The sequence below is a fragment of the Halichoerus grypus genome, chromosome 5 (genome assembly GCF_964656455.1).
Source record: "Halichoerus grypus chromosome 5, mHalGry1.hap1.1, whole genome shotgun sequence".
NCBI lineage: Eukaryota > Metazoa > Chordata > Mammalia > Carnivora > Phocidae > Halichoerus > Halichoerus grypus.
The window spans coordinates 181551727-181576844 of NC_135716.1; the positions used below are offsets into that span (position 1 = coordinate 181551727).

The window sequence follows — 25118 nt, forward strand, 5'->3', positions numbered from 1 at the left end:
CCTTTTCTTCTTGGTTTTGCCTCAAATATTTGTATCCTTCCACAATATATTGTTTACTTTTACTTTTTTTTTAAAGATTTTATTTATTTATTTGACAGAGACGCAGCGAGAGAGGGAACACAAGCAGGGGGAGTGGGAGAGGGAGAAGCAGGCTACCCGCGGAGCAGGGAGCCCGATGCGGGGCTCGATCCCAGGACCCTGGGATCATGACCTGAGCCGAAGGCAGATGCTTAACACGACTGAGCCACCCAGGCGCCCCTTTTATATGTTTTTGAACTTCATGGAAATGGAATCATGGAGGAAGAATAGATTTCTACACCTTCATTCTTTTCACTCACCTTTATCCTAAGATTCAACCATGTCATGTAGTTCCACACTATTTCACAGCATTGTAGGAATATAATACATTTTACTTCCCTTTTCTGCTGTTGATGGACATTTCAGTTTGTTTCAGTTTTTTTTTTTGTTTTTTGTTTTTTTGTTTCGCTATTGCAAACGGTTCTGTGAATGTTCTGTACATGTCTCCTGGTGCATGTGTAAAGGTAATTCCTTAGGGTATACCTAAGAATACAATTTCTGGGCTATAGGCATACATATCTTCTATTTTACTAAATGAAGGCAGTTATTTCCAGATGTATATAAGAGTTCCAGTAATTTCACATCCTTGCCAACACTTGATAGAGTCACACATTAAAATGTTTGCAAGTATTGTGAGTTTGAAGTATCTCAGAGTAGTTTTAATTTGTATTTCCCTGATTAGTGTGGATATTGGACATCTTGTAATGTATTTATTGGCCATATGTTTCCTCTTCTGTGAAGGATTTATGTAAATCTTTTGCTCATTCTTCAGTTGAATTGTCTTTGACTTGTAAAAATTCTAGATGCTCCTTATTTTAAATATTGTGTGTTGCAAATACCTACTTCTGATATGTGGCTTACCTTTTGTGTTCTTTATGGTAGAATTAGCGTTTTCTGATTTTGATGTAGTTAAATTTATTAGTCTTTATAATTTGAGTTTGTATTGTTTAAGGAATCTTTCTTCATGGTTGTAAAGTCAATCCCTTCTATTTGTCTTTTAAGAGTTTTATCATTTTGCTTTTCATATTTAAGTCTTTAGGTCTTGGAATTGGTTTATGTTTGGTATGAGGTAGAGGACCAGTTTTATTTCTGTGTGTGTGCAACCCAGTGTCCCAATACCATCTTTTGAACAGTCCAGCCTTTCTTTCACTAATTTGTATTATCAGATACGTCAAAAATGAAATTTCCAGAAATGTGTGAATCTAGGTCTGGGCTCTTTTTCGTTCCGTTGGTCTGTTCGTCTGCCCCTGTGTTAGTACCTTACTGTCTAGTGGTAGAATAGTTGTTGGCATTTGTTGTGGCACTTTCCCACCCAGTTCTTCTTTTTCAAGAATATGTTGGTTATTGGCCCCTTGCTGTTCTTAGAAGTTTTTAGAAGCAGCCTGTCTTGTTCCACAAACTAACCAGTTGGGATTTTAAATGAAATTGCATTACATTGCACCTCTAGATCCTATCCACTGAGTTTTGGTCTTTCCTTATTCCTCCCTTTCCTACTTGGACAGTCTCTCCAAGTCACATTATGAAATACTTCTCCACACTTATTTCCTGCATCCCAAGTTGCAGCCTTCCCTTGAGAGAATATAGAATAGATTTCAAAACCTTTGTCTTCTATGTTGTCTTTGAGATAAACTTTGTTTGAAAAATCCAACCATAAGAATTTGGGGCTGCTGTTCAGTTTGCTGCCTCCAGAAAGGAAACTCTGGCTCTTTGGGATTCTGCCTTGGCTGCGTTTCAGAGCCTACTTCTGTGGAGTGGGAAGCCTTGCCTTTGTGGCTTTAATGTCTTTATGGGACAATGCTGCACGAGCTAATAGGAGCTCCTGAATGCTCTTATTATTAGTAATGCCCAAATGCGGGAAGTATATCTTGGCGTGGAATGAGAGAGGTTCCTGGGAAGTTTTCTTGGCTCTCTTTCCTCCTTAAGATTTATACAGGACGCAACAGCAATTCTTTTTTTTTTTTTTTTTTTGTCTTTCTGACTCAAGGATAATTTTTTTTTTTTTTTTAAGATTTTATTTATTTATTTGACAGAGAGACAGCGAGAGAGGGAACACAAGCAGGGGGAGTGGGAGAGGGAGAAGCAGGCTTCCCGCCGAGCAGGGATCCCGATGTGGGGCTCGATCCCAGGACCCTGGGATCATGACCTGAGCTGAAGGCAGTCGCTTAACCAACTGAGCCACCCAGGCGCCCCTCAAGGATAATTTTTAAGGAGAGATTAGTTAACCACAGTATCACAACTTTTCTTAAATATACTGGTATTTTTGACCAGTTGGGACAGAGGTACACATTAAATTCATGAAAATTCTTTTCCTTACCTGCTTGGAAGCTTGGAAACTGGTTCTCCTTTGCATTTCTTTTACTCCTCTAAGCCCAGTGGGGGGGTGGGGGGCTTAAAAGTCTTCCCTTCAGGAGATAAAAGCTCACCGAGTAGCTGGTCAGGACTTCTTAGGCCTGGGGTTTGTTTTGTATTGTGTTGTTCTGTTTTGACACCAGGAACCAGAAGTATGACATTATCTGATATTCTTAAAGGTCCTTTTGGCACCCAGGGAATTCCTGTATTTCCTTTATGAATTAACATAAAGCACGATTTAAAACTCAGCTATAACCTCCCCCACTATTATTCAGTCTTTAGGAATTAGACCAGCTCTTCCTTGGATCGTTTGTGACTTATCAGGGGCTGTGCTTTACTCAGGACTTCCTGAGTACACCTGACCCTCTGTCTAGGCAAAGGGCAAGGAGGCAGGAGGCAGCCAGAGACTCTGGAAGAAGGGGCTATGAGGCATCATTAGAGATGTTAATAGTCAACTTAGTCATTATGCTGTGGCAGGTATTGGTGTTATTCATTGAACTCTTAATTTATATGTGTAATCCATTTTGATTTGATTTTAGACAGTGAACATGTTAAATTTTAAAATGCAATTAGAACAGTTCAGAGGCTGTGTCCTCCCCCTGTGCTGCTTCTAAAGAGCAGCATGGGTCCAAGGCCTCACTTGACCTAGTCTTGTTAGGAATTCTAGGAACGGAAGATGGGAGGACCCAATATCTCAGTGGCTGGCAGGAATAGCCCTGCAGAACTGCTCTTGGGCAGGCAGGCCCTGGAGGAGAATGTGGGCAAGAGGGACTGACTTGTCAGAGACTGCTTTGGATTCACTTTCAGATTGTTGTTGAAGTGATCGTGGTCATTTCATGAGTGAGAAATATACCCATGATTGACATGTTGATGGCCAGTTGTTCACCTCTGTTTCACAGGAGCACTCCTCACTTGCGGCTTTCAGTTCTACCCACAGGAGTGAGACATAGTTTAGCTGGGACTTCTTAGAATTTAAGTCATGGGACCAAAAAACATGTAGCTTGACTTCTTTAATAACAATCTGGAATTACTTTCTGGAACAGTTGAGTCAAAGCGTACAGACCCGTGCTGCTTCCTGTGGCCAGACAGGGCCCACCTGTCTGGGAACACCTTCAAGGCATCTGGTTGTGGCATCGGAGTCTTTGATCCAGATCGTATGTGACAAGAATTTTTAAGTGCTACTCATCAGACCAATTTTCCTCTTATCTGGGGTTAGTATATAACCTCTTATCTCTGCTCTTGCCTTAAGCAGCTAACACTTGCCTCTTTATTTGTTGCCATATGTGAGTTTCTGTTGAAATGATTGCTTGAGTTCCCAGGGGAGGATCCCTACTCTTCTTATTAACACTGTGTTGGGATGTAGGTGCTTTTAGTACCCCCGGTGCATCCAGAGCATCACATTAATTTTATGGACACGTCAGCACAATCCCTATAGGGAAAGCATTACAAAATTGACTGTGTGTCCTGAGGGGAAAAGTAGGACTGCAGGGAAGGACACATGTAACTCCAGGATGGGCTGAACTTTACCTCTGTCCAGGCTCACACCATCCCCTGGCTACACAGCACAGAGGGGCAGAGGGACAACCACACAGTGGACTAGATTGTAGAACCCAGGCCCCTTGAGTCCCTGGGCCCCAGGATGTTTTGGGGTGATTCAGCGAGTTGTACAGCATTTTTTCCATCCTCAGCTCAGCATCAGAAATGCAGATTCTCTATAGCTTAAACTCCTCAAGAGTCTTCTGCATTTTCTTTCTGCTTAAAGAGTTTGTGTTCTAAGCCAGTAATTTTCAGTCAGGGGTTTGTGACGCTCCAGTATGTTCCACATTGTCCTAAGAGAATATTTTTAAAGTTCAATAATAGAGTTCATCGTAATTAGGTATAATTTTTAACATAAGTATATGTTCTTTGATGCTTTTTTAAAAGTAGATTTATGGTGTCCTGAAATTAAATAATGGGATACTGCAGGTCCCCCCTAGTTGGACCTTTCCAATCTGTCCATCAATGCTAATTTGATATTGAAGTGTAGGGATAGCTGGCAAACCCCAAGGTAGCCTGCTAAAGATTAGCAGGTACATTATTTTGATTTTGTTCTCATTCCTGCTGAAAGGCTTGATGATACTATCTGTTCTGATTCTCTTGCTGATTACCTAAGAGTGGAAGCTGAGGCTGTGCAGAGAGAGGACTTTTTAGTTCCTCAGTGAGGCCATTAGATAGGTATATGTTGTCCTGATGGTTCTGTTTGGGGATCTTCAGGAGAATGCCGACCTCTTTGAACTGTGCGGTCTTCTTCCTGTGAACTTGCCCCAGACACCATTGTCATTCCCTATGCCTAGCATTCGTTCCCTGGTCCTCTGACGGTGTGTGTGAGTGCCTGTAGTTTTCAGGAGACATGCTAGAGGAAGTCAGTCAGTTACAGACACTACTATTCTTTGAGAGATTTTTTTTTTAATTCAGTTAATTAAAATGGTTCTTTAAGTTGAACTTAGTTTTGAGTTTCTAGTCCTTTTCCCAAATGGAAACAGAATAAAAATAATATTGTCATTTATCGAGCACATGTGCCAGGCCGCTATTAAACACTTGGATCCCACCCACAACCCTGTAAACCATCCCTAGTTTACACAGGAGGAACTAGAGTCTCAGAGAGGTTAACCTTCCCATGGACACATAGCTAGCAGGGGGAGGACTGGAAAGAACTCAGTACAGGAATAGGGGTGCAGGCGGGTAAAGCCTTACGTGTTGCCCTACCAGACTCCAGAGGTGGATTCCGGCTCATTGTAGTGTCTCGGTTTGTGCTGAACCATAGGTTAATGGGTACAGATGAGAAGCGGTAATTTGAGGCAGAAGATGCTCGTAGCTGACCTGGGATGTCTAGGTCTCCTTTGGCCACCCTGCTTCTGGCATTACCAAGACTTCACTGTGTGCTTGTGACTCCCAGGGATGGATGTCGCCAACCCAGAAATAACAGCCAGTTCATCTCTGAGGCCAGTGTAAGCATTCCAGCTCTTCAGATTCTTGTTTCTTCTTAAATATAATTGTATTCTTTTCACCCAGTTCAGCTCAGTTCTGCTTTTTGAGTCAGAGTTTTAAAATATTTAATGCATTTGCTCTTCCTAGAAACACTGAGTTTGTTTGCTTTCTCCTGCTTGGGACTTTGGGCTTTACTTGTGACTGGAATGCAGTCATTTTCCCGGCAGGCAGGAGAGGCAGCACCGCAGTGGGCCAGCACCACTGCGGGCTTCTGGTTTGTTCCATTGTCATACATCAAAGAGTAATAACCACCAACACTTATGGATCTTTTACAGTATGCCGGCCACTGTACTGGGCGTGTCACGTGCATCAGCTCTTCTTAATATCACAGTTCAGTGAGTGGGTGCTGTTATTTTTCTCTGTTTTTAAAATGAAGAAACAGAGGCCCAGAGGGGTTAGGTCCAAGTGGCACAGCCATGGCTGCCATTCTAATTGTGAGTTCTGTGGTTCAGGGGGGAGCTCCAGATGAGAAGGGCTAGACAGCCAGTAGTCGTTCAGTGTGTCCCCTCCCCTTTCCTTCCCCAACAGCCTACTCTCCCTCCCCCCACCCTGACACACACACACACACGCATGCACGCACATGCACACATGTTTACCATTTGACCAAAACTACCAAGCCAAGGCCTAAGATGGAAAGTGAATTTTTTCATCCACATGGAGGGAGCTTGGGTGCCACCCAGTTCTGCTGACATTGGGATACTTGCGGGCACAGAGGTGGACCTGGGATCATTGCAGCCAACCTGGTGGGAGCATAGGCACTTTCCTGGGCCATGGATTGCCACCCCGGGTGCTTCAGGCCACAGCCCTGCAGGCTGTCCTTTCTTGGTTTTGTTTTCTGAAGAGTCTATCAGGACTTCTAATTTGAAAGCATAATTCCAGGGCCTTTTGGTATCTGCCTGCAAGAAGCCTGTGTGTGCCGTAGCCCCTAAAGGAGCGTGGTGCTCGTTTTCTCCTGAGACGGAGTTTGGGACCTGTTTTCACTAACTCTGAGAGGAAGATTTAACTAAAACCATCTTCTTCAGTGCACTTAAGACAGGCCCAAAACATTCTTACATCATGAAACAGGGAAACAGCCAGTCTTTTAAAAAATGGAAGTTACAATTTTAGTATCCGTCAGAGTGTTCAGTTGGACCAGAGTACAGGTATCATCGGATATCTTCGTTAATTCAGGTTTAGACTGTGGCCCTGGGCCAGTGTCAGGCCAGGGCTTGTGTGGCTCCTCACACAAGGGATCGTGGTCCAGGGATTCTACGTGCACATCAGTGCGCACATAAAGCAGCGCCGCCTGGGGGACACTTGTTCTCATTTCACACTTGAACATCCCTTGCGACAGAAAAATAATTTTCATTTTTTTGGTTATCCTAACAAATTAAATGGATTGAGGGACTCTTTTGAGGTTGTGGTTTGTTGTTGTTACTTTAATGTACAACGTTCTGTAGAAATACTTAATAATCGTGAGGAGTTTAAATCCTCATAACTAGTTTCCCATCTGCTCGTGTTTATCTCAAGTTTGAAAACCTTCACTGAAAGATTACCAAATTTCTTATTTCTAAAATTGAGAATATGTAGTTTTTATGAACATTGATGACTTTGTTGTTTTGCATATTCCTTGTTAAAGCGTAATTCTGATATGTGTATAGTCTGTGATACAACTCAGTACAAATCAGTGAGCGCTTGTGGAGCACCTGTTTCGTGCCAACCACTGTGCCTAATTATTGCTGGGGATACGGATGTAGAGTGAGCACATCCCTGTTCACATGTCGTTTAGAGACCAGTTGGGGAAAGGAGAAGCAGGGGATCAAGTAATAGATGTAAGTTACTATTCTCCCAGATTCAGTGACATAGGAGCCATAAAAGGGTCACAGCTAAGCAAGAGAGAGATGGTATTCATGGAAAGAGGCTCATAAGAAGCTTGCTCCCTAAGGTCAGCAAAGATAGTGTGTGTGAGGTGGCATATAGACTAGGTGCCCTGAAGGATGGCTCGGATTACAGCAGATGGAGCTGGTGGGGTAAGCTAGCAGCAGCCAGAGAGGTGTCCCAAGAGCCTGCACCAAGCCAGAAGGCAGTGCACATGGGAGAGCCTCCAGTCCCTTTTCTGAGGGTAAATGCAATAGGAGGGAGAACCTTCAAAGGTCCTGGCAGATGGCAGAACAGCTTTTTCAGGAGCAGGCCCCCGAGGGACATCTCTTTGGAAATTCTGCTCTGTGCCCTGACGTGGGCCCCTCTGTCAGCCCAGTAGGGCTCCCTGGGCGCAGGCCCAAGTCTGAAGTCACCTCACAGAGGAACCTCTACCTTTGTGTTCTCCTTCACCTCAAAGGGTTTTGACTTCTTTGGGGAAGTGAAGCAGAACTGGATAAAGGCCAGTTTCTGAGCCTTCCTGCAACTGGAAACTCAAGCTTTTTAAAGCTGTTGAATTAATGAAAAGTTTGTTGACTTTATTTAGAGTTGTTTCTGGGATCTCAGGTTTGAGTGCTAAGGATGCAGAGCTCAGCCGTCAGCGTCCCTCCCTTTCTGCAGCTTTTTGTTAGAGATGACTGATGTTCGCGGGTGACCTTTTAAGAACACATGGGGCACGCAGGGAAAAATCTTTTCTTAGAGCAGGCTAGGAACACCTTCATGTCTCAAACCAATTCAGCATTAACTCGGGGGTGGTTAAGGTAGCCCCCGGGGTGAGGTTCACCTTACCTCTTCCTGCCATACCACATGTCAGCCCAGGGGAGAAAGGGGTAGATAGAGTGGGGTGAGCGAGGTCCCATGTTGACGACACTGGTTTGTGTCCAGAACAAGAGTTACCAGGAGTTTGATGCGAACGTAGGGCATGCCAATCAGAAGTTTGTGCCGTACAGCACTGGAGGAAAGCGGTCCCAGTCAGCCCTAGAGAGTCTTCCCTGCCACATAGTTTGTTTCAGAGATCTAGATCCATCCAGCTTTTCCAAGCTGTGTAGTAAATGGCCAAGGGAACTCCCAGCTCTCCTCCGGGTAACCAGCCCTACGGGGGCAGCAGACCCTGTCTCAGTTCCCTTTGGGGTGGGGGTGCGGCCACAGGACCACTTTCCCCAAGCAGCTGAGTTAAGGAAGGAATCCCCAGAAAACAACCATCCGTGCACCCGTACAGCCTCCACACTCATACCAGCCCACACGGGGTGCCAACCACATGCTCCCTGGGCCCCTGGGCTGGGGGGCAGCCGGCCTCTGACAAGAACCCTTGAGGAGACCTAGATACCAACCAGGAGGAGTGCAGCCTCTGAGCCCATATCACACACTGCGATCAGGGGATCTGCAAGTCGTTCTCATAAACTGCAACCCAGACCCCTGGTGGCTCCGATCGTGTGTGTTTTCTAAACTACAGTGTGCATGTTCATATGAGTAACCCAGAACGATTTCCTGGAGACCCTCAGGACCACCAAGTTGCTGTGGTCAGAGTGCCTCATACATTTGCTCATTCCTGAAATATAGGCTGCTTGATTTTCCATCCGATCGTAGCTTCGTGGGGAGTACCATGCTGGGGATAGCACAAGCCTGATGGAGTGTGGCTCTTTCCTGTGGGAACTGACCAGAAGAATTCAGTGGTTTAAAAACAAGTCTGGGGAAATTTTTCCTTTGTGTTCTGCTGACACCTGACTGTCCCATCTTCCGGGCCTCTTCCTTCGCACCAAGCTCCTCCAGGTGAGCCAGCTGTCTTACATCCAAGGCATCTGTGAGGTGTCATGGAGGTGGCCTGCTTCTCCTGGGCCATGGTGAAGGCATTGTGAGGAAACCTGTGTGGAAATCTGCCGCCCGGAGCAGCTAGGATCCGCCAGGACACTCAGCCCCCACCTGAAGGGGCCTAAGTGCCTATATGGTGGCCAGTTATTTTACCACTTGCCCACACTGCTGCTCCTCTTTGGCACCTGTTCTTTTCCCCGATACAAACCCTGCCAACTCCCCCCACCCCCGGTGATTAGCTTTGTAAGCTCTTCTCACAGCCTGGAGGAGTTGTCTGGTGGGCATCACCTCCCCTGCACCTCCTTTCCTCCAGGCTCTCCGTGAAGCCCTGTCTACTTAGGCTTGTGTATTTGTCTGCTAGGGCTGCACTAACAGTGTACCCCAGACTGGGGGCCTTAAGCAGTAGAAATTTATTCTTTCACAGTTCTGGGGGCTGAAAGTCCAAGATCAAGGTGTCAGCAGGGTTGGTTTCTTCTGAGGCCCCTTTCCTTGGCTTGTAGATGGCCATCTCCTCTATGTGCCCATGTGTTTCCAAATCTCCTTCTCTTATAAGGATACCAGTAAGATGGGATTAGAACTACCCTCATGACCTCATTTTAACTTAATTACCCTGTCTCCAAATATGGTCACCTTCTGAGGTGCTGGGGGTTAGGACTTGAGCATATGATTTGAGGGGAGGGGAGAGACACACAACTCAGCCCTTAACAGCTTCTGTGAAGGCAACTGCTGCCCCCTCACCCTCCTTCCTGGATTTCTTTCCTGCTAAAAAAAAGCCTCTATGAAACAACCGCTAGCCACGTGTATAAGACCCGAGCACAGATTTGGTTTGCAAGCTTTTTGGATTTTTCTAAGATCCTTGCCTTAGGTTGAATCCAAAATTCAGGGAAAAGAGAGGACATGTTTCACGTCTACATCTAAGGAGGGTGTGGAATTGTAATTGTGTCTGTGTGCCTTGAAGGGTAGGTAATCTTTGCTTCTGCTCTTTTTATTAAACAAATGTGATACAGTGACAAAATTAAATACCCCTTTCCCTCCTTTCTTTGAAATGAGGAAGCCTGTCCTTTATTTTAAAATTCAACTTACAGAAATGGATTGTACTTGATAATTTGCTATGCGTCCATAAAAACCATAAAATAGAAGAAGAAATGTTGCTGGAGTAGCTGTTCCCATTTCCTGGCAGTCATTACATTCTCCCAATACAAAAACATTTTTCTCCTAACTGTCCGTTCTGAGCTCAAAAATGGATTTCCCTCCAGCCCCTGTCATTCAATTATCACCTCGGGAAATGCACAGAGATATAACTGATGATCCCTTTAAAAATGTCCTGCAGCATGCCACCCTCTCTCATCCTTCATCTTTTGTCCTGTTCCCGTCATTAAATGTTACATTGCCAATGTATATTTTATAGGGTGACCCTGACGGTGTCACTTTGATACTGTGCAGGGATAATAAGATCGCACATATAATGAAAGGCCGATAAATAGAAAAATGTTTACGAGATGGAGAATAGCACTTTTAACAGTTTTATGGCTTTCTCTTTTCCTCTCTTCTCCCCCTTTGCTGGTAGAATTGTGGTTTTGTCACAGGAACAAGAAAACATTAAGAAGGGTGATGTGGTAATAGAACTGACAGCGGTGAAATCCCACTTGCCCTGTTCCTGAACTCCAATAAAATGAATTCAGGAAATAACGAAGTACTCATCTTATAGGAAAGAAAACTGATTTCAGTGAATGAATTCTTGGGAGTTTGGGGGGCCCTACAGAGAACACGAGATTCCTGGTGTTGGCATAGTTGTACTTAAAATGTTAAGTCTTCAACGGCTCAGTAAAACCAGAGACAAAGGCCCCTGCCTGCGTGGGCCCTTGTGTGTGGGTCCCGAGTTAAGAGACAGCCACTCTTGTGGCTGCGTTGGGGCTGCCCAGGCTTCTGTGCCACAGGCGGGTGCAGGCCCCACACGGGGGGTGGGTGGGGGTGGGGTACTTTGTTCCAGGCTGGGCTCTAGACCAATTTGTGATGGCCTTGACCTCTGTCTTCAAACAAGTCGTTTCTAAATCTCTTATTTATTTTTTTATTACGGTTGTTATTTTTGGTTAAATGGAAGAATCTTCTATGTGTTGCTCGATTGATAGGTTTTTTAGTGGAGCTACTTGGAGAGGTGGCAATAGGAAGAGGTGCAGGAGATCTACCCAGTGGCCCTCAAGTCATCTCCACAGTTTTGAGCACACTTCGAAGCCACCGTTTTAAATAGATGCTTCTCGCTAGAGGTAATTTGGAAAGATGCATTGTAGCATGTTCAGAAGTCATTTCTTGAGGGACTCTACCTGATCAAACTCTCAGGTGAGGAGGCCTGTGAAGCTCACTTGCTTCGCACATCTCTGGCATATGTAGTCTAGAGCCAAAAGTGGGCCACGGGTCTTCACCCCTAGCTTAAGCCATTGGATGGCTTGAGGCGTGGTGAGCAGGTTGTGAGGGGGTGCTCGTGGTTGTGGGCTCCCAGGGTCTGTCCGATATAGTCCTTGGGGTTTGTTCTTGGTACGGGAAGTAGAACATATTTGTCTAGGCTTGTGTGTAATTCTGATTGTGCATTTATGTCTACCAAATGTGTTTCTGAACCTGGTACCCCTGCTTTGGCCAGGTGCGTAATTCTTGGGTGCAGCATGGGGGGCTGGCTCCACCCTGCAGTGGGAAGGCTGGCCACCCATTGTTACCAGGGATGCACAGTGCCCTTTTTTGCTTCTCTGCCTATTCAAGGTCCGTGGAAGAGGTTTAAGATACTTTGTAGATGAAAGATAACCCAAATTTGAGCCTCTGGCTTAAAAAGAAACAAACGTATATTTCCCCTCAATTCATAGCAGAATGGTTAAGAGCACAGGACTCTGGAACCTGACCCCCGGGGCTACCGGCTTGAAGCTGTGTGAGCTTGGACACATGACTTGTCACCCTGTGCCTTGATTGTCTCAGTTGTAAAGCAAGGATAATGAAGCTATTTATCTACTAGGGTAGCTATGAAGATTAAATATATTAAGGTATGGAAGACACTTAAAGTGCTTAGCCCTCATCGTTGTAGATTTCACAGCCCAGTAAAAGGTGATTGTCGGTTTATAGGTCTGCTGAAGGAGGAGGTGGATTCCTCAGCCCCACCCCCTCCTGTCAGCCCCTTACAGAGCACTTGAGAGCATTGCTTCCATTGCCCCTGGAAAATGAAACAAAAATAAGAACAACATAGTCATTTTTCGTAACACTAGATATCAAATTAAGGAACTCTTATTTGGATATTGTCAGTCTTTTCTACTTTTTTAGAGATAAAATATTTCTTTTATGAACTAATGGTGAGATCAGGAAGCGGTTATTTGTTTTTTTAAAGATTTTATTTATTTGAGAGAGAGCACGCACAGGCGGCGGAGAGGAACAGAGGGAAAGGGAGAAGCAGAGTCCCCACTGAGCCAGGAGCCCAATGAGGGGCTCAATTCCAGGACCCCAGGATCATGACCCGCCAAAGGCAGATGCTTAACTGCCTGAGCCACCCAGGTGCCTCCAGGTAGCAGTTATTTTTAATGACCTTACTTGGGAAAAAAGGTTAGTAGTCTGGTATCTTTTTCCCAGAGGTTAATTTTTTAGACTTAATTTCAGGTGAATTTTAATGCTCAGGAAATACTCATTCCATCAAGATATTATCTTAGACCTCTAGGGTACTTGCAGAAGAAGTAGACACAGTCTTGGGGATGTTAGACAGGTTCATTCATGGTTAGTGGTCCAAAGGAGAGCCTGGGTGTACTGGGAGAGAGGCAGGTGCAAAAAAGTGTAGGCATGCAGACATCGTGATGACCTCAGGGCGGTGAGGAGACGGGTAAGTAAGGCTTCAAGGAGAACATGGCATCTGTGGTGACCTGAGCACAGAGAGGTAAGGACTCAGATCCAGACACTGAGGAGACAGTGGTGCGGGGCTTGCAAGGCTGTAGCCCACGAGCAGAAGGGAAGCACTGAGGGACAGCAAAACTGGCCGTCGTGTTTGGCGTAAGCCAAGGGCTGTGAGAGGTAGGGAATGCAGTAGAAGGGTCTTCTTTGGACAGAGGGAAAGTCCTGGGAGAGACAGCAAAGCAACCGGGCCTTTGTTCTGTTGGCCTTGAGGAGCCTTCGTTGATTTGGAGAGGGAGGTGACAAGGTCAGAGCTGGGCTTTGGGAAGACTGAGTGTGTCTCTGTGGGAGAGGAAAGGCCACCCTAGGACCTCAAGTCTGGACATCTGAGTAGCAGTGTGGGACCAGAGGTAGAATCCCCAAGTGGCTGAGGTCAGCAACTAAAGCAACATAGAGTTTAGGAAATCTCATTACAATTTTGGCAAACACAAACAAACAAAAAAACCAAAAAACCCCACAAAACTGTTTTAGTTCCTCCACAGTATATAAATAGTGGTAATCGTGATTTAAAAAAAAAAAAAAAATTCTTTAATCTCTCAACTAGAATTTTATTTTTAAGATTGATTTATTTATTTGAGAGAGAATGTGAGTGGGGGGGGGCAGAGGGAGAGAGAATCCCAAGCAGGCTCCCCACCAAGTACGGAGCCCGATATGGGGCTTGATCTCATGACCCTGAGATCATGACCTGAGCCGAAACCAAGAGTTGGACGTTCAACCAACTGAGCCACCCAGGCGCCCCTCAACTAGGGTTTTTTAAAGAGATGTTGGGGGAGTGCCGGGCCCCGGAACATCTCTATGAGCGTGTTAGTGTGGCCTCTTCTTATAACCTGTTAAACCCAGAAGACCTTCACGCACTTCCCGAGTCATCTTTTTCCTCCCTTTCCCTTACCTTTCCCCAGAAGAGGAGCTGGAGGTGGGGAGGAGAGGTTGCCTTGCCCAGAAACAGGCTGCCTCCTCACCCTCCGGCTTCCTCTTGCGTGGCACGTTAGATAGGTGCCCTTGCAGCCTCTTGCACGCAGATGGCAGTGATTCTGCTGTGTGCCTTCAAGCAGATCATCATTCTGTCAGATGCACTCTGAGACCACAGAGTTGGTATTTAACGATTAGCAGCAGAGACGGCTGACAGTGTCGGGGCTCCTTCAGGGATTAGGGGATTCGGTTGGTTAACAAAAGAAGGAGCCCAGGAGAGCACTGCTTTAATTACCAGAGTCGATGCTGGAAGACAACCAGTTGCCTGCTGGAAAAAGATCTGTAAAGGTGGCTGCTCCTAAACATAGCTGATGGTTCTACCCAGTGCCCAGCTTCTCACCTCAGATGTTCGGAACAGTTGTCAGCTCCAGCCCTTGAATCCTCAGGGAGTGAAAGGAAAGAATGACTTGCATAGGAGTCTGTGCCAGGAAATTTTACTGACTTGCTTCACTACCCCTGAGTTAGTAGTTTTTGCCAAGAAACGCAGCTGTAATTCCCAGGCAGAGGTGGTCGTGGATGTCAGGGGGGCCAAGCTCAGCTGCAGGGTCAGAGCGCTCCGGTTAGAGTGCTTCCCAGGGGACGTGACCCACGCAGGCTCTCTTGATCCGCTCCCAGAGCCAGAGCCACATTCCCCTGGGGTCTTGACCACTGTTGGGGCCCTGGGTTGGGGAATGAAGTCTGAGAAGCAGCTTTGTGCCATGTTTCCTTCTCCCTCCTGCCCCTACTGGGTTTGGGACCTTGGTTTCATAACTATTCATTGCTCGCTGGAACTTCTCTCTGGAAAAATACACCTTTAAAAAGAAAGAAAAAAAGGAAGGGAAGGAAAGGAAGGAAAGGAAAGCTTTAGATTTCTCCATTCCATCCAGCAAGTAGTGGGATTCTTCACTCCTCTGTGCCTGGGTCCCCAAAGAAGGGGCCGGATGCTAACTGAAGGGCATCCTCCAGACAGAGTTTTTGCGGGGGAACAACACCCTGATTCTAACCAACTGTACTTCAGCATGCAGGATCAGGCATTGGGAGAACAGTTAGTGTACTCTCTCTACATATTCATGTTAAAATATTTAGCATTGGAGCAGTTAATAATAGGTCTTAAAGAATTAAAATAATTTTCTTCTAAATGCTTACTTTCTAACCCCCGTGGGGGGGTAGGTCAGCTGTGTGTGGAGGTGCGCCACACGGTGGGTCCCGTCCCATCACATCGGCTGGCAGTGGCAGGTGGGCTTGAGGAGCCTGTAGGGTAGCTTCAGAGAGAAGCTCTGTTTCTAATGCCATTATCCATGTGCAGCTTCCTGGGCCTCCTCCCCACCCCCACTCTCCCCTGCTGCCCCTCTTTGAGGATGCCTGTTGAAGCTTTGGTGCAGAAGAGGAAGTGAGCGGCAGCTCCCCTCCCCAGTGGAGGAAGCATTTGTGGGTGGCCTCTACTGGGAACCTTCTGAGGCTGGCGCCTAGGCACTCACTGTGGTGCAGGGGCCCAGATTAGAGTCTTTCCTTCCTTCCCTCTTCCCTGCCCCTCCGTGCACAGACCAAGGACTGGTTTCTCAGGGCCTTCCTTGACGTAACTATAAGGCCAGCAGTTCTCCATTTTTTTTCTGCTGGTCACAGAAGCACTGTGAGAATGGAAGATAATGGAACACGACTCTGTACACTGAATTGAAAGGAGTGTGTGAGAAGAGAGTTATTTCCAAGAGACCGAGGCCTTCCTTAGCCTAATAGTAGATGGCAGGCTGCAGGTACCCCATGGTTTGCATGCTGGGGTCCCTAGACCTCATCTTCTGCCACACACCACCCCCACACCGCTATCCCCACCCCAGGACGTCATGCCTTTTTTGTGTGGTTGTGGCAGTAGTAATATTATAATCACAAAAATTGGGACTTATTCCTGGATGTACCCTTATGTTTCTCGCATGGGACAAAAATAATTGGTTACCTTTTCCTGCCTCCAAATCGGCCTCCCGGAGAGCTCCTTTCTTGAGGTAATGGCGCGCTAAGGTGTGAGAGATCCCAGGAGTGGCGCTCGCCACGGGGCGGCCGTGCTCACCAGGTGGCCGGTTGACACGGCAGTGCTTACAGAGAGAGCCTGCTTGCGGCCTCTGTGCCTTCCTTTCCCCAGGGTCCCTTAGGAGACATGTAGCTTATCTTCCTTTAAAAATAGTGTGTGTGGGGGCGCCTGGGTGGCTCAGGTCATGATCCTGGAGTCCTGGGATCGAGTCCCACATCGGGCTCCCAGCTCAGCGGCGAGCCTGCTTCTCCCTCTGACCTTCTCCCCTCTCATGCTGTTTCTCTCTCTCTCGCTCTCTAATACATAAATAAATAAAATCTTAAAAAAAAAAAAATTTATAAAAATAGTGTGTGTGTGTGTGTGTGTGTGTGTGTTTTGTCAGGCAGGACAAGTTACAGGTTCCCCTCCCTTTGCAGTGCAGTGACTGTGGGAAATTAAATAACAGTCATGTTTGTGGACATTGTTTTAACTCACCAAGTGGCTGCAGGTAAATTAACCTGCTAGTAAGACAGGAGGGAGAGCTGGTCAGCTTGTCTCCTGCGGCAGGGCTGCCAACTCCCGCATGTAGCCCCCCACCTGGCTTCGCTCTTAACCCACGCACGTACAGTGAGATGCTTGCCCTGGGCCCTGGAGAGCACGTCGCCAGTCTGTTGTTCACCCAAGGTAAAGCAGAACTGGGCCCAGCCATACCAGCAGAACTTACCTGAAATGAGTTTATACCCGAAAGCTACTGGTAAGTGGTGAGCAGCCCTCCCCCCACAACTGCTTCAGTTCAGAAGGTCTAGGCGGGGGGGAGGGGGGCATGGAGGGAGATTGTCCCAGTGTTTTATGTTGAGTGAACTTGATGGACTCACAGTCTAACACAAGGAAGCACAGAAGTACAATGGTGACTGCGGAGAAGGAACCAGTCCTCCTACTAATTCCAGGTGGCCAAGCCCAGGAAGCTTCTGGATTACAGGAGTGGCTGTGATTGAGCTGTCTGCTGGTGCCTGGAGCCTTTTGTCAACCTGACTCTCTCCTCCCAGCCCCCACACGCCAGATAGAGCACCTGAGCACCTTATAGTCCCCCCTCCTTCTCTGCCTGGCACTCCCTGCCTCATGTTTTCATTTTGATGGAAAATCAGAGAAACCAAATGGGGCCTGGTTCTCTACCCCTGAGTGGTTTGCCTGGGGAGAAACCTGCTGTGTAGAGATCCTGCCTCAGGGTGGGGAGCTGGTGCCTAAATCCAGGAGCAAATCCCTTATTGCCAGTGGCTTTTTGCATATGACCAGTTGGGAAAATCCAGCACACCCCTGCGCCCTTAACACCAAAGAAAAGGCGAAGAGTTGGGGAGGGAGAGAGAATCTGCTAAATATAGACCAGTGGATTTAAGCGCTTCTCTTGGCAAGCACTGCAGCCCATAATGCTGTCAATTGGAGAGGACTTCGCCCCCTCTCCTTTCCTTTTTTGCCCAGGCACTAACCCAGTTTAGTTGCTCGCTCGTGCTGTGTGCAGTTACAGCACGGAGATGTGAGGTGTGCTGACTGGGAGGCCCTGTTGTGCGGCGGGTGAGAGCATCGGGAACAAAACGATCGGCCCCGGCCATTCATGTCCACGTTGATGCCTCTGTGTTTGCTTGCAAGCAAAGGCGGGAGCTAATTTGCAAGGCTGCCTTTGTGGAGCTGCCTTTTGATCAATGATTGCCTGTGTTAATGTTTCAGCAAGCTATTGATTTCTGCAACAGCTTTTGTTCCCTGAATATATGTGCAGCGGGCCTCTGCAGCACACACTATGCATGTTTGATTAAAGTTCAATTGACTTCGTTCCTGGTAAGGCCTCTGGTTGCCTCATTCCCTATTTGTAGAACCAAAGCTTTTCCCGACATGTTCTTTTGTTTGTGCTCAAGACCTAGCCACCCATGCAGTCACCAGTATGCTGTTTCTAATCCTCCTAGATTCGCTCCATTCCAGTGTTTAATCCCCTCGTAGACATTACAGTGGTTGAGAGGCAGCTAATAAAACCTGGCCTGGATTTTTTTTTAAGTCAACTTCATTGATGGGTAATTGGTATGCATACCATTTATACCATAAAAATGCACCCACTTTACAAAGTTCAGTGGGGGTCACAGTTCAAACAATTTGGTAACTGTACCTCCACGCAAGTAGCACCACAGTCGGTTCATACGATACCCTCTTCACCCCAGAAGGTTTCCTCATGTTCTTTTATAGGTAGTTTTCTACTTCCTTGTCCTCCAGGCTCATTTACTTTTTGTGATTGTAGACTTGCCTTTTCTAGAATGGAATCATACAGTCAGCACCCTTTTGTATCTGGCTACTTACATTCAGTGTGATGTTTGAGATTCATCCATATTGTCAGGTTGATCAGTAGTTTGTGCCTTTTTACTGCCAAATAGTATCTAGTAAATGTGTGCACAGTAATATGTTTATCCATTCTCCTGTTGAGGGGTGTTTGGATTGTTTCCAGCTTTTGGCTATGAAGAGTAAAGTTTCTGTGAACATCTGTATAAAAGTCTTTGCGTGAGCGTATGTTTTTATTTCTTTTGGGTAAACACCTAGGAGTGGAATCAATTGCTGGGTCATATGGTAAATGTTTAGCTTTGTAAGAACTGCCAAAGTTTTACAAAGTGGTTGAACCATTTTATATTCTCACCAGCAATGTATGAGAGTTCTAGTCATTACCCCATCTTCCTGGAGTTTGAAATTTGTATTTTCATTTTCCAAACTAATTTATAGGCCTCTAGTGGAGACTTCCTCTGGCTTGGTCCTTTGATCCTTGGTACTCAGATAATAGAATCTGTTCTGGACTCCTTTTCCTTGTTTTGGTTTTTAAGATTTTATTTAGTTGTCAGAGAGAGAGCATGCGCTGGCACAAGCAGCGGGAGAAGCAAGCAGGCTCCCCGCTGAGCAAGGAGCCGGGTGCGGGGCTCAATCCCAGGACACTGAGATCATGGCCTGAGCTGAAGGCAGACACTTAACTGACTGAGCCACACAGGCGCCCTCCTTTTCCTTGTTTAAAAGCTATTCTTTCTTTCTTTCTTTTTTTAAGATTTTATTTATTTGAGAGAGAGCATGCGTGCACAAGAGTTCATGAGTCTGGGGGGAGGAACAGAGGGAGAGGGAGAAGCAGACTCTCCGCTGAGCAGGGAGCCCAACTCGGGGCTCAATCCCAGGACCCTGAGATCATGACCTGAGCTGAAGGCAGATGATTAACCAACTGAGCCACCCAGGGGCCCCTAAAAGCTATTATTTAAGTGTTGACAAAAAGTTTTTGTTATTTCAATATTAGGTTTGTCATGTCCTAATTTTCTCACGTACTCTAGGAGTACACAGTGCAGGAGTGGAAGTTAAAGTTGGGAACCTGTGCTTTCCTCCTGAGCCTTTTTCTGTCTGATGCCTCACTGAACTCTGGCTTCCCCGATTTTAATCTGCGAGTTATGCTGTCTTTTAAAACCATTTGAAACTCTTTCAGACATTCATATTTGAGAAATAGAAATACATTGGACCTTAACACGGGTTAAAACGGCTCAGGTTCACTTAGAAGCAGATTTTTTTTTTATGTAGTCCAGCACTATATATATTTTTTTCTTTTTTATGATTTTCTTATTAACATTTTCTTTAGTTTACGTATTGCAAGAATACAGTAAATAATATAACATACACAATGTGTGTTAATTGACCGTTTATATCATTGGTAAGGTTTCTGGTCAGCAGTAGACTGTTAGTTTTAGGAGAGTCAGAAGTTGTACCTGGATTTTTGGCTATGGGTGGTGGCGGAGGTGGGGTGGGCGCCCCCACCCCCGATCCCTTGTAACTGCGTGAGGCAGTACTGTGCTAGACCAGCGCTGCGTGGAGACGTCAGTGCAGCTGCTAACTGCCGTCCGCTCTAGCTGAGATTTAGCAGAGACCCTCATTTTCTCTCCCATTTTTTATTCCTTCTGTGTCCTGTAGCTTCCCATTTCCTCTTACATCCCAGGCCTCTCATCTGCTGGCCCCTAAAATGACTTCAGCTAGAGGAGGCAGTGGGAGGTACCACTTTGGGGTTTCACGTTCTTCCTTCTAGTTTTGGGATTGGGCCATGATTTACTGCACTGGTTGTCTTTTTGAACCGATAGAGCATGTCACTCTGACAAAGTATTCAAGGGTGACAGTGACTTGCCTTGGCTTTTGTTCTGTATTTTCTCATAGGAAAACCAGAGTCAGATCAGTTTTATATCAGCACAGGTCTCTTAATCCCCTGGTGGATTTATGAATTTGTTCCCTCTAGCCAGCCAACACCAAAAGATCAGTACAGATAAGTGACTTTCCAAGTCAGGAAAATAGGAAGTAAAGAGGCAGGAGCCAGGAGGTTCTCGGATCATGACCTAGGGGCCCAGGATGCTCCAGTCATCACAGGGACAATTGTAGCCTACATTTGTGGAATAACATGTGATAGACAAACGGGACAGAAATCCAAGGGCATTCCTACATTTTCCCTTACCGCTCAGTTACTGTCTCATGGAACTGAAAAGAGTGCGGTGAGCTTGCAGACTTGTGTGCGCTCATCCTTGGTGGTTGACTCCTGGCCTCCTTGGCCTGGGGTCATGCTTCATCTGTTAAATATTGGCAGTCACTAGCATTTTGTTAAGTGGCACTTGGAAAGACTGAAACATAACCACAGCTCCCAAGAGATACATGCTATAGGCTTATGGGAGCCAGTCAGAAGTTCCTTTTGAATCACAGGCTCATTTAAGGATCTGACAACAGCTGTGGTCCCACTTAGAAAACGCACAGGCATAGAATCCAACTCTGAGTAGTGAGCACCCAGCACACACGTACTACCTACTTTGCAGGAGCCATTTCCCCACTTAAAATCTGTCCACTTCTCTACAAACTCACTTCTCATCGTTCTAAGGCCATTGCTTTCTGGGGGGTGTTTTAATGAAACCTCATCTGACTGGATGCTCCAGCGATCACAAGAGTTTGTCGCGTGGTATCTGCCCTTGTTTGTCCACTTTAGTCTCCCCAGTACTGGTCTTTCCAGCTAGATCTCAGGTCACTGGAGAACAAAATCTTTGTTTCTCTCTCTTGGCTCCTCCATTCACAGGGCACTGAGCCTTCCGTGAGGCAGTGTGGTGCTCTGGCCAAGTGGCTCCCACGTTGGGGTACGAGTTGCCCACAGGGCGGCTTCCCAGGATACAGTAGTCAGCCACGCTAATTGATTGTCCACAAGATTGATTCAGTTAGAGAAAATCAATATTTCTCTACACACTTTCGCTGCTTTAATTGTTTTTTTGTTTTTTTGTTTTTTTAATTCCAGGTAAAGGTACTTTATCTTGGGATGTTTAAGAAATCGGTATTGTGTCAACCAGGGTTCGCCGAACATGCCATTCACCTGTTGGTGTGTATGGTGTGCCTGCTGAGCTCTTGGAGGTGGGGGTAGCAAAAAGTGCCCCTTTCTTATTTCTAAAGGTTTATTTGTTTGAGAGAGAGCATGCGCGCCCTTGCCCACCTGGGAGGTGGCAGAGGGAGAGAATCTCAAGCAGACTCCCCGCTGAGCACGGAGCCTGACAAGGGGCTGGATCTCACGACTCTGGGATCATGACCTGAGCCAAAAACCAAGAGTTGGACACTCAACTCACTGAGCCACCCAGGCACCCCGAAAACTGCCCCCCTTTCTAAAAGTTGCATTTGGGCTCATACCCCCTTGCTGTGTTTTGTTTTATTTTGTTTTTTAAGGATTTCTTGCCTTCCTTTCTGCTGGGCCATGGAAAGAATAGCTTCTTCTGCCATAAAGGCTGGCCTTGTGACAAATGGCACTTCCCCTCTGCGTCAGCACCACTGTGTCTGTCCCTCAGGGTCTTCCCTTGTCTTCACTGTCAGGATGCTGTACTAGCTTGTCCCGATGTGGGCACTCAGATTGGGGTAGAGGCTGCGGAGCAGTTTTCCTGGATTTGGGGTCTCTGTTTTTCTTGACCCCAGTTCCGCATCATCTCAGTTGTTTCCTTTGCTTCTTTCTGGAATAATGTAACTGTCCAGGCATTTCCTTGTCATACCTGTATGATTTCAGTGGAATGCTGTGAAGAAGACCTCTGTGCACACACACAGCTGGAGGGCTGGGATTTCCCTTCTTTTCGATTGTTTATTGGCGTACCTCCATGGTGGCATCTGGCACATGGTACGCACTCAGCAAATACTTGTTGAATGAACGAATGTTCTTGAAATCTAGAAATTCTGCTCTGCTGGGCTGAGGGGACAAGCCCATTCACCCAGTTAGTGGGCAGCTCACAGGTGTGTCTTGAGCAAGCCCCGTTCCTCTCCCGACTGTCCTTTGTGCTCATGTCCAGCACAGCTGTTAGGAACCAGCTGCTGCTCCTGGCGGAAGAGGGTGGGCGTGCTGTGGGAGCGGGAAGAGCAAAGCCCCTCTGAACCCTTCCGTCACATCCAGCCTTCTCTCCTGCAGGGGGAGCTGATCACCTTCTATTACTACTGGAAGAAGACCCCCGAAGCAGCCAGCTCCCGGGCCCATCGGAGGCACCGCAGGCAGGCCGTGTTCAGGAGGATCAAGACCCGCACCGCATCCACACCCGTCAGCACGCCCTCCAGACCCCCCTCCAGCGAATTCCGTAAGTGAGGGACTTCTCCCACGCAGCCACACGTGCATTGTCCCAGCTCGGGGCCCGCCGTCACAGGCATCCTTGTCACAGTACGGGTTGGGGACATAGTGTGTGCTGGGCATATGTGCAGAGTCCGCACCCAGATGTAGCGCGGACTTTGGGGTTTTGGTAGGAGAGTTTTACGAATTATTCATGCGTTTAAATTTTTAAAATAAACTCAACATCATTTTAATTTTTTAGGGAAATGTAAGTCTTGACCATCTCTCGGGGTGTTTTCAGTAACTTCGGAGGAGGTTGTTCACTTCGTAGATGACGTACTGTCTGAGTCTCATTGCATTGGTATTGTGTTAGCAGTAAGAGCAGATTAACATTTTCTTCTTTTTCCTCCTGCTTTACCAAGATCCTCCTCTTGGTCCCAGTGTGATGTGCAGTCTAATATGATACCTTCCTAACCCTTAAAAGCTCGCACACAGCAGTGGGCCTTGGGGTTCTGTCCTGGCCCGTGGCACTCAGCCTGAGGGCTGCTTATGTTGCACTTGCAAACGAGAAATAATCCATGTGTGCCGGGTGGGGTGGGGGGGGGGTGTAGGACTCGATGGAGAGGGAGCTCCTCAGGATGCCTGGATATGTCAGGGACTGTGTATGGCCGTACTTCGCCTGTTCACGTTCCCAGCTGTGGGCATCAGTGCCTCCCACGCCAGGATGTAGGTGTGACACCAGTCTCCAAAAATAGGGTAGGGCAGACCCTTGGCACCTACCGCACACGGGTTCTTCGTTCTGATCTCTTGGCCCTGAGGAATTCAGAGTGGTCCTTCATGCACACTGCCTCACCTCAGCCTTCCAGGCCGCTCTGACTGGTGGCTTAGAGCCTGGGGCAGGTCACAGGTGGTCCCGGTCTTGGCCAAGCATGATGGTTTCTCCCCCACCCCTGTTGTGTTCCTGCCATGCCCAGTGGACTTGAGTTCAGCCAGCGAGGATGACTTTGACAGTGAAGACAGCGAGCAGGAATTAAAGGGGTACGCCTGCCGCCACTGCTTTACCACCAGTAAGTGGGGATCGGGGGTGGGGGGAGCAGTGGGAGCATTCACCGAGACAGGCCAGGCTCAGGCACTTTCAGGTTCTGAACGTTTCATGAATCCAGTTGAAGACCTGCCAGAGTGTCACTGGCTTGACATTTGCATTGTGCTTCAGGGTTACTTGAGAAAGCAGAAATCTGTATATTGTGTCACTCCCCCGTTTACAGTCAGTGTGGTCGGGGTTGGGGTACCTGTGTTTCTGGGAAGCCTGTTGCCATCTCCTGCCGGGCACCATGAGATTGGGGAAGGGGGTGGATGTTCCTGAAATGCTCTCCCGCCCTGGGAGAGAGCAGGCAGCAGCAGAGTGAGTGATGGGCATCTGTCTGAGCCCATGGAAGGGCCCCCCACCCGCATTCCTCTTCCCTCACGCAGCCTCCAAAGACTGGCACCACGGGGGCCGGGAGAACATCCTGCTCTGCACAGACTGCCGCATCCACTTCAAGAAATACGGCGAGCTCCCCCCCATTGAGAAGCCCGTGGACCCTCCCCCATTCATGTTCAAACCTGTCAAAGAGGAAGATGATGGGCTCAGTGGGAAGCATAGCATGAGGACTCGGCGCAGTCGTGGCTCGGTGAGTCCTCAGGGCAGGCGACCCGGGCCACTTCAGGTTACTAGGATGCTGGGGCTTGTGCTTCCCAGGAGGTTGGGAAGCGATTCATTTTGGGTAGAGAACCAGCCCCCTTAAAGAAGTGATTGGCTCAAAGGTATTTGTTTTGTCTGTGAGTCTGGAAAGAGCCTCTGCTTTCTCCCTCCCTGCCTCGTGTCGTCAGTGGGGTGCACGTCCTGAGCTTACTTTTACAGAGAACTCTTAGGTATCAGTGTCTGGTTCAGTGCAGGCTTTCCAAGTCTCCCGACTTTCCTCTGGACCCTGGGCCCACCTGTAGTGTGACATCTTGCTGCTATTTAAAACTTGCAGGTGCTTTTTTTTTTTTTTCCTAATATTTGATTCAGTTTTAGAAACTTTTGGTACATTTATCTCCTCACTGTATAGCCTTTTTCATAAAGAGGTTTTGTTTTCCAGGTTGGAAATGTGGCAGCAGGGACCTTTGGGAGCAAGGGTTTTCCCAGCCTGGGAGCTGGGGAATGCCCCAGGGCCCTTCCCTGTGGCTGGCCTCCCCAGTGGCCCTTATAGGCATGTAGATGGCACCGTTCACCTTCCTCTGACCCTAGCATCTTGTCAAGGCTGCTTGTTCCCAGGCCACCCGGCAGATGGACTGACGTGAATCATTGTCCCCCCATCTCTTCTGAGCCCCATGGCTTTGCAGAAACGTGCTCAAGTGCTTGTGGTTTTAGGAGCTGAGCTACATTATTTGACAGCTTCTCCCTTTGGGTCACTTCTCGTACTGGCAGATGAAATCAGCAGGTGTTTGGTTTGGTTTGGGTGAGGAAGTAGGCAGTTCTGTGGA

The 25118-nt window shown here is 47.2% G+C and overlaps 1 protein-coding gene across 11 annotated transcripts in view; it reads left to right on the top strand.

Moving 5' to 3' along the window:
• The window catches only part of RERE (arginine-glutamic acid dipeptide repeats), a 415927-nt gene that overhangs the window by 381026 nt on the left and 9783 nt on the right, over positions 1-25118 (top strand). For all 11 annotated transcript variants that reach the window (XM_078073823.1, XM_078073818.1, XM_078073819.1 and 8 more), the window contains 3 exons: positions 22482-22644; positions 23588-23680; positions 24084-24283. In XM_078073823.1, coding sequence (XP_077929949.1) covers positions 22482-22644; positions 23588-23680; positions 24084-24283 — 456 coding nt within the window. The remainder of the gene's footprint in view (positions 1-22481; positions 22645-23587; positions 23681-24083; positions 24284-25118) is intronic.